This window comes from Crocuta crocuta, unplaced genomic scaffold, assembly GCF_008692635.1.
Source record: "Crocuta crocuta isolate KB4526 unplaced genomic scaffold, BGI_CrCroc_1.0 scaffold1958, whole genome shotgun sequence".
Classification (NCBI taxonomy): domain Eukaryota; kingdom Metazoa; phylum Chordata; class Mammalia; order Carnivora; family Hyaenidae; genus Crocuta; species Crocuta crocuta.
Window position 1 is genome coordinate 35,161 of NW_027530648.1, and position 10,250 is coordinate 45,410.

The window sequence follows — 10,250 nt, forward strand, 5'->3', positions numbered from 1 at the left end:
GGATGTGATAGGAACAGGGAATTATTTTAGGGTAAGAGGTCCACATGGCCTCTGTGATGGCATCACATTTGAGCAGAGATGCAGAGGAGGTAAACACTGACAGCAACACTGGCCCAGGATGAAGAAACAGAAAATGGCAAGGACACCTAAGACCCCCAAGAATGACGGAGAGAGGAAGCCTCTGGATGGTGCACACATCACTGTGTGGGAGTGTGGCCCTCTCAGAAAAAGCTATCAGACCTCACTTTTGAAAACCACCGAGACAATCTGCTCAGCCTTCTGTTTTGTGTTCCTTTCATGGTGCATGGAGACTCGGAGTGAGGAGGAAATAGACCACATGAATCCAGCATAAAGTGCCTGGAAGATATCACAGATTTGTGCAGCAAGGAGTCACCTGGTGAAAGATCACAAGTATTTCACTCTATTCTCAAAAAGTGATCATTTTCATCAGCACTCATACAGTTCGTAATTAATCCCTTCTCCCAATTAGGCACCACGTCCTCCTGCCTGAAAACGTGCCTGTTCCCACAACCTGTCTATCATAAGGGAATGAAGAAAAATACGTTGAGAATCAGAACAAGTTAGCTTTCAGCCTTTGTCCTCAGCCTTGGAAAATGTGGGTACTTATTTGGAGAGGGCTCTTTTCCTTTCTTGACCCGACTCATGATATCCCTACCCTGTGGAAAACTTAACCTAAAACACAACTTATTCCTGTTTTCCAGCCCCTTCCTCTTTACACAGAGTTTTCTTTATCACCTTTTCTAAAGATACCCTAATCCTCTATCTTGGCTCCTGGTTTGGTTTTGTCATAAATATCGCCCTGGATAGGTACTGAATTTTTCATTTATCTATCTATCAATCTATCTATCTATCTATCATCTATCATGCTGAATTTTATTTTTGTTTGTTCACAAGACTCTAACGTCCATGAGGACTTTTTCGCTCAGTATGAATACCACCCGCTAAAGTGTCAGGCACATAAGTCATATGTAACAATTTGTTAAGTTAATTAAATGTTAGGACCATTCGGTGCATCCCGTTCATTCTTAATTAGATGCCATCTTATTGCGTTTGATCCTGAGTCATTCACCAACACGGGCACCATCATTGGCAGAAAGAATGGGGAACAAATGTGGTGAAGAAAAACAAAAACAAAAATTCTAGGCATTAGAAGCTATTTACATTCTTCAAAGCCAGCAAATGAAAATTAAATGCCTTTTGCAGAAGACCTTCAAGAGAAGGCTTCAGTTTGTACAAGACACATGCTCCATCTCCTCATTCTTGCATTTGTTGCTGTGTTAAAAAAAAAAAAGAGAGAGAGTTGCAAGAAGATTTTATCTGGAGAAAAAGAAGGTGGAAAAGTGTATGAAGTCATGGGCAATCTCTTGAGTCTTTGTAGCTATCAGGCCCATCATCAATAAAATGGAAATTAATTTCCTGCCAGTGACATAAAAAATCAATAACTAACAATAATTACTACCATTTTATTAAGGAATTGCAATAGTGTCTGCACTTTACATGAATGATTTACATGATTACAGTGGCAAAACCTCTGAGCAGAAGTATAGTAGGTATACAAGATCTTTCTCAAATGTCTACTCCAAGCATGCGGGTGTTATTAAGGAGTGCTTTGTTTACATTCTATCAGAAAAATAACCTTTATATCATTTTTTATTAAGTGAATGGTAGGGAAACTTGCAAAGAATTGAGAGATCTCAACATCTTGTAAAGCAAAACAGAGGTACTGTTAGGTACATTGGTTAATATTTTTTCACTTATTTCATATATAACAAAGCATATCTCATTTCACATTACAAAATCTATTTTCTAAAGCTTTGGGATCTTTAAGCCACTCATTTCAGTTTAAAGCTCATCATTTTACTCCTGTGAATTGAGAAATGAAAAAATTGAATGAGTAACCTGCAAATGTTGTGTGACCTCTCGGTGACACAGAGTAATAAAGAGTGAATCTCAACATAAATGTCAGTAGGGTTCCCATCACCCAGGCAATGTTTCTGCATGTTGCATGTATATCAGCTCTCAATCTGTAGTACAATTGGTCTCTAGTTTACCAACTCAGAAGAAGCTTCTTCTTCTCAAATGTCCTCCTGAATGAGTCCTTGACCTCTTTGTTTCTCACGCTGTAGATAAAGGGGTTCAGCATGGGGATCACTGCTGTGTAGAACACAGAAACCACTTTATTGATGTCCAGGGAGAAACTAGAACTGGGGCGTACATAGATAAAGAAGAGTGTCCCATACAGGATGGAGACAGCAGTCAGGTGTGAAGAGCAGGTGGAGAAGGCTTTGCGTCTCCCCTCAGCAGAGCGGATCCTCAGGATAGTGACCACAATGTAAATGTAGGAAACCAGGATGATCACACCGCTGAGCACTCCTAGAGCTCCGGCCAAGATGAAGAGTAAAACCTGATTGACCTGGGTGTCTGCACATGCCAGGGAGAGGACAGGAAGGAGGTCACAGAAGAAGTGATTGATGGTATTTGGACCACAGTAAGGCAGGTGAAAGGTGAAAGTCGTATGGGTCATGGTGCTCATAAGACCCATAACATAAGGCCCTACTGCCAGCTGCACACAGACCCGCTGGGACATAATGAGTGTATACAACAAGGGCTTACAGATGGCCATATACCTGTCATATGCCATGGAGGCCAGCAGGAAACACTCTGTCACTACAAACTGACCGAAAAACCAGATCTGGGCAGCACAACCCAAGAAAGAGATTACTTTTTTCTCCACAAAGATGTCTGTCAACATCTTGGGACCAATGACAGAAGAGGAGCAGACATCCACGAAGGACAGGTGGCTGAGAAGAAAGTACATGGGGGTGTGGAGTTGAGAATCCATCCAAATGAGGGTGATCATCCCCACATTTCCCAGTAGAGTGACAAGATAAACCAAGAGAAATATCACAAACAGAACAACCTGGTGCTGGAAGCAATTTGTTAAGCCCACGAATAAAAACTCAGTCACCAAAGTTTGATTTCTATAATCCATTTCTCTGATTTAATCTGTAATGAGAGAAAGATTTTTCTTTGCAACCAATTTATTATTAAATTATTTTTTAAAATGAACTTAACTTCGATAGGGCACTTAGGTGGCTCAGTTGGCTAAGTGTCCAACTTTTGATTTTGGCTCAGGTCATGATCTCATGGTTCTTGGATTTGAGCCCCTCATCAGCCCCCAAACTGACAGTGTGGACCCTCTTGGGACTGCCTACCTCTCCTCTTTCTTAGCCTCTCTCTCTCTCTCAAAATAAATAAATGAATGTAAAAAATGAATTTAACTTCCATTTTTTCAAGTTCATAGGGTAGACTGAGAGATCACACTCTTGACTTCTACCTCCTAATGGCCATCCTTAGTAGTTGCTATCTGTATGATACTAAACACTGAACTTCTTTCAGCACTTCAACTTCCTCCTGATCAAAAGATTTTTGAAGAAAATCATGGAATTTTAGACCTAGATGTGACCATTGGTGACCTTCTAAACCAAGTCCTCTAGCTGTGCCAGATCCCCTCTAACTGTGCCAGATCCCTACATTGCACAAAGTATACTTTGACATTTTACAGACAAAAAGTATTACATGAATTTTTATGAATTCAGGCAAATACCTTATCTCACTGTAGGTGAAAGCTATTAGAAATGTAACTTCTTTACCAATTCCTTTAGACTCTAGATAAATAGTCAGTTGTGGTATCAAAAGATAGATTTGTGTTTTCCAAAAAAGAGGGCAAGCTGAGACAGGAGGATGACTTTACCAGGGATTAAAATCTTCCACAGGATCTCCTTGGTGATACCTTCTTCTAAGCAGCTACATTCCTTCTGTCATTGGTGTATCTACCTATTAATCTCATCAAACTCCATGAAATTTTTTAGTTTATCAAAGAATAAACTATTTCTTAAATCTTGAGTAAGTGTCATAACCAATTAAGTACTAATAGGAGCTGGGAAAGACAATCAATAATTTAGGGATGAAAAGGACACATTTAGGCATTTATCCCAGAGAAATAAAAATTTTTGTCTATATAAAGTCTTGTATAATTTTGTTGACCCAAACTTTATTCATAAAGGCTAGATATCTGAAACAACCAAAATTCCTACAGTACATAAGTGGTTAAACAATCTCGAATGTCCATGCCAGGGAATACTATTCAGTAAGAAAGAGGAAAAAATATGATACGGATAAAAGCTTGAATGGGTCTTAAGTTCATTACACTGAATTGAAAAAAAGTCAATCTCAAAATTCAGAACTCTGTTTTAATATAATATCCTCAAAATTGTAAAATTATAGAAATGGAAAACAGGTTAATACTTTTCTGGGGTTGGGGAAGGCAGAGGAAGGCAAGGAGGATGAAGGTGTGACTACAAAAGTGTAGTACAGGGACATCCATGGAGAGATGGAAGAATTTTGTACCCTGATGATTGAGTTGGTTCAACAAATCTGTCTACACACGAAGTAAAATGATATAGAACAATACACACATCACACCAGTGGTCAATTTCCTGGATTTGATGTTGTGCTGTAGTTGGTAAGGTGTAACCAACCATTGGGGAAACCTGGGTGAAAGGGATGTGAGCCTCTCTGCACTTTCTTTGAAGCTTCTTATGAATCTTTATTTCAGAATAAAACTCCTTTATAAAGGAAAGGGGGGGTAAATGAATGGGAAGTGAGAGAAACATGAAGCAAGGATAATACCCAAATAAAATGGGAAATTGAGGAAAAGAAGCACACATTTTGGACGCTGAAATAATCATAATGATTCCAACAGTAAAATCACACAAAAATACCAATGGGCTGTGCAGCAGGAGAAGTATTGACAGAAATCTAACATTTTTCCCTGCTAAGAAAGCTTGAAAGGAGTTTTGCTTAACAGGAAGTTAAATAACAGGAAGTAATGAAATGAAAACCCACTGATCTCCTGTTGTCTCAGAAGCAATGGGACTTGGAAAGGAAAGGCCTGGAGGGGCAGAATTTAATATTAGTCAGAAAAACTATACTGTAGTTAGTGAGCTGTTTCAAGAATATAGTATTTTCTAAATATATAAAGTCATTGTAGATCATGTATAAGTGTATTTGCTATTTACTCAAGGAAGATGTAAACAAAACATTTTCAGGGCCAAAATAGATTTAGGTTATGAAAAAATTTTATAAGGATGAAACTAGAATTTACCCATCTATGATCTCAACCAACTCAAACTATTGTGTGTAAACAATAGTTTCTGACTGCCAAAATGCGTATTGCTTTCTTTTTTTCCAACCTTAGTAATGCAAAATTTCTAACCTAGAAAAATCACGATTCTAGGGATGTATGCAACTTAGAGTAAGAGCAGCAGATTCAGTGGTTTGTTTTCTACTTATAAAACTCAGTGTAGGGCAAGTGAAGAAACAAAAACCAAAGAAGCCAAGGCCTCTTCATTCTAACATCCTATGAGCCATAAATCTTGCAGCACATTTCACTATCTTTATGCCAAACACAAAATTCAACCAACATGTACATTCAAGTTAGGTCATTTAAACCAAGAGACACAGACAAAATATTTCACTTGCACCAAATTAGTCTTCATGATAAGCTTAAAGATGATGCTTTTCCAGACATCTAAAATCATTTTTTGATATCTAAACTCCTGAAAGCAATTTAGGAAATCACTTAATGCAGCTATCTGAAGAAACATCCCTAGACCCCTTGTCTGACTATGTCATAGTATATTATGAAAGTAGGCATTCCCTAACATAAAACAAATTACCCTACAGATGTAGACTGGTCATTCTTCTCAGCTTCTTCAGGTGTCTAGAAAGATAAACAATACAGTGATACCATCTTGAAGACTGGGCATTCCAATAATGCTTTAAAAGGGGGTTAATTGACTCAGTTCTGCACAACACACCAGAGAGGTTTCTCTAAAGGGCTGTGTTTGTAAATTGGAGTCAACTCCCTCAAGGAATCAAAAGCTCAGGAGATTCAGCCTATAGAGAAGATATTAAAGTTATTTCAAGAGAACAGTACTGTGACTTGAATCCATTATAATTGCACAAAATAAACCTATGTCTCCCTTCGAGACCACCTCCTGACACACTTCAAAGTCCAGTTTTGAGCCTCCACTGCTACATAATGAGAACTGGCCCTTGGTGCTATACAGGTTGGAGAATCTAAAATAAAGCCTTGTTTCAGAGAGATTGTAATCAGAAGGTGATTCTGGGTACACAGCAGCATGAGGAAACTCATGAACAGTGCATAAGTTACGAGGATGGTAGGATCATTGTGACCAGAGATTTTGAAAATAGTCTTTTGGTCGTGATTAATCTCAAAGGGAGGGAAGATGTAGGTAAAGAAAAATAAGATGGATTGGGATGTTATGCAGCAAAAGAGAGCTATAAATTTGGACAGAATTTTTGAGAGACAAAAGCAGTCCACATTGGAGGTACAAAATTTCAAATATAAAGGTATAAAAATGGGTTTGGGAGCAAACTTGATAAATACTTCATTAAGCAAACCAGTTTGAATATATATCTGTAAGCAATGAAGAATCCTTCAAGTTATTTCAGAAAACAGATGACATCTATTTATTTGCACACACAAAAAAAGTTGCCACAGGACATTAATCTTTTCACTGGAGAGGTTTACTACATGCTGGGCATTCTTCAAAGTGCTTTGAGATTATTAACCCATTTAACCCTCCTAAGAGCTCAATGGAGGGGATGAATGGAAAGATCTAGATTCTCTTACCTACCATCACCTCATGCAGTCCACTTTCTATTTTTGGAACAAGCAGAACAGGATTCTACCTCAGAATCTTCCTTTCTCTTCCTTCGGCTTCTGTTGTATTTCTCTCTCCAGGTATCTGTGGAATTTTGTTCTTCATTCAGATTTCTGCTCATCGTGGAGGCCATCTTCAATCATCCTTTGTGAAAGAGTACAGCTTATCACACCCCAACCCTCATACACTTTCCCTCTTTATGTAGTTTTATTCTTCTTCAATCAATTACCATTACAGAACATTGAATTTATATTGCATCATACCACCCTATCACAACAAGTATACATTTTGTTTAGTGTTTCTACACTACACCTCCAACTTCTAGAATAGTGCTTTAAAGAGTAAATGTTCAATTAATATTTTTAAACAAATGAGGAAATTAATAAGTGGATGTGTAATTTTAAGAATGTGGCTACAGGAAGAAAAATTAGAGTAATCTAACTTCTTCTAGGTGTTGGCTAATGTGAACTTTCTGTGAGAATGGAAAGGAATTAAATTGTTTCTTTGAGAGATCATTCTAGTAAGATCTAACTTGAATGGCTATAAGTTTGTAGCTCGATGGGAGAAAGAAGAAATGAGCCAAAGTTCAATGCCAAGAGCAGACTTGGGACAATGCTTATATATCTTCCTTGGCCTCAACTGCCTGGCTAGATTTTGACTTCTTCCCTTATACACCTTCTGGAACTATTTTCCACCAAGATCGTGACTGACTCAAAAGACCAAAACTTGATCTCACCACACAGATCACTGGGTTTTAGCGATACAAGCCCATTTCTACTTAGTAGTACTGTCTTTAGAAAAGACATAGGGAACTAGTATAATTGATATAATTAGTGATATCTCTTCTCCCTATACCAGATGGCAGTAGGAGACAATGTTACAGAAATAGAAGGATAACTAATGTCTAAGGTGATAATAGGATCCCCAGACAGTAAAGGCCAGTATAAGGTACTGAACAACTAGAAAGCAGGAATAGATTATTTAACTAAAAACACATAAATCTTTTATTCTTCCATCTTCTGCTAGTATTTACTCAAATGCTTTATTATTTTTCTGCCACCTCAGTTATAGTAAAATAAAGAATTTACTGCCAAATTTTTATTAATTACTAATATGTTATCTTATGTTTGCTATCTAATAGGGTGATTCTCCATAGTTAACTTTCCAATTGGTCTTGCCTAATGTGAATTTCTATTCAAGAAAACTGAAAACTGGAATTTGAAGTGCTAAATGTATCGTGAACAAATTCCCAAACTACTCATCTATCTGTTTCTAGATATCCCTTTAGGATATGTTGATTTTTTTTCTAGTCCACTAGCACGACAGCTAAATGTCACGGTAAGGAATTCATTTTTATGATAGAGTGTATCTTCTCTCAGTCTCTACACTTTTACATTTCTTGGTTATGTGATATCAACAGAACTTATCATATCTGAATTATGAGGTGTAGAATTCAAGAAGCCAATGACAGATAGCACAATATGACAGCTGAGAAGTCTGAGAATACCAGAGATTTCTGGGGTTAAATGACCATTTAAATGTATACATCCTTAGACATTGATAAAAGACCAGATAATCTTGGAAGTGGACTCACAAAATTTCCCACTTTTCTTCCCTTGTTGTCACAGCAGTGAAGGGGACAGAGGTGGAAGGGCATTGCGTAAGTGTTTAAGAGGAAAATTCTAAATTATATTTTGGCTCTGGATGAAACCCCTGATTTTGTTCATTCAACTCATCAATATTTACTGATTACCTATGATGTAGCAAGCATGTTCCAGGTGCTTTGGATACATCAGTGAACAAATCAGTTAAAAGAAAAAAAAAAAACTTTGATGTGATTAAATCCTCAACATTGCAGCCAGGAAAATATTTTGGGCTCCATGCGTGTTGAATGTGTCAGTGCTAGTGTTGGCATTTACAAAAGCCTCTTCAGATAACATGATCAACCTGCTAAGAAACAAGACAACTAATTTCTTCATCAACAATCACATGAGTTTGTTTGGGGCCTAGTCAAATTGCTGGATTAGATAAACATTGTATCACAAGTCCTCCTGTTATAGCATCTAAAATATGCCCACTCTTCTTCCTGAAAAACCATTATTTCTCTCAGTAAACATAAGAGTCTACAAATAAATTTGACATTCTAAATTTATTATCATTCCATGAACCATCAGAAAAACCAGGACATAAGTATGACCCTAATGTGGAGGAAAGCAAAAGACTGGGTTAACTACTGGATAAAAGTATTAACCAGTCCTTCCTAAATTTAGCCACCCTGCAAATTCACAGGCACTAATGCAAACAGCCACACTATGCAAGTGATTTTTCTAAAAAGAGTGCCAGGGGCTCCTGGGTGGCTTAGTCGGTTAAGTGTCCGACTTTCGCTTAGGTCATGATCTCGCGGTGCGTGGGTTCGGGCCCCGCGTCGGGCTCTGTGCTGACTGCCAGCTCAGAGCCTGGAGCCTGTTTCAGTCTGTGACTCCCTCTCTCTCTGACCCTCCCCTGCTCACGCTGTCTCTCTCTCTCTCTCCTAGAAATAAATAAAACATTTAAAAAAATAAAAAAAATAAATAAAAAGAGTGCCAGCCTCAGGGAAGAAAGGCCTAATGAAAAAGATGAGGGAAATGAAGTCTAATTATGACCACTTAGTGAGAAAACTTACTATTTTCAGGACATCAAATGACAAAACAAAAACAAAAACCAGGGGACGGGATAAGATGGTGGAGAACTAGTAGGAGCCTAGGCTTTCCTTGTCCTTCAAATACAGTGAGAGAAATATCCTTCCAGATGATTCCAAATACCCAGAAATCAATCTGAGCTCTGACAGAAAATCACAAAAAAAGCAAAAACCAAAAAAATTTCCTCATAAGAAGATGCAAGATGGTGTAACACTAAAAAAGAAAATAGGAAAATAGAGCAATGATTTCTGCTATTTGTGGAGGACTTGGTGTAGATGCAATATATTCCCTCGAAAATCATGAGCAAAAAAAAAAAAGGGGGGGAAAGGAAAGAAAGAAAAAAAAAGAAAAGAAGAGAAAAGAAAAGAAAAAAATTAAGGGCAATCTACATCATCTCTCATACACTAATCTCATGAGAAAGATATAAGAAGGAAAGGACAGGAACAGCGGGAAAAGAGGAAGAGAAAAGGGAACAAAATAAAAGAGAAAAGAACAAATATTGTTCAAGGAGAGGAATGGCCATGGCTGGCATTTGAAGAGTGGAAGCAAGGAGAAACAACTTCAGTTTCAAATCCCACTTAACAGCAGAGTAGACAGCTAGCACCACAGCAGCTAGAGCCATGGACATAAAAACTGTCAGGAATATACTCAACTGTAAACTAGAAGCCGTAGCAGACAGAGAGAACACACATTAGTAATCCTGGGAAGTGATGCTTCCCAGGGAGTGATGAGGGTCTTCAATCAGCTTGGGTTGAAAAGACATCAAGGGCACAGACTTTCCCTTGTAAGAGAAATAAGA

At 37.9% G+C, this 10,250-nt stretch overlaps 1 protein-coding gene across 1 annotated transcript; it reads right to left on the reverse strand.

Annotated features, from left to right (window-relative positions):
* Positions 1-2,068: 2,068 nt before the first annotated feature.
* On the reverse strand, positions 2,069-3,013 carry LOC144235568 (olfactory receptor 5G25-like). Its single transcript, XM_077769112.1, has one exon. The coding sequence runs from the start codon at positions 3,011-3,013 to the stop codon at positions 2,069-2,071; it is 945 nt and encodes a 314-aa protein (XP_077625238.1).
* Between the last annotated feature and the right edge of the window lie 7,237 nt (positions 3,014-10,250).

Coding starts and splice junctions, on each gene's coding strand:
- LOC144235568 (XM_077769112.1), bottom strand. CDS start 3,013: ATGGATTATAGAAATCAAACTTTGGTGACTGAGTTTTTATTCGTGGGC.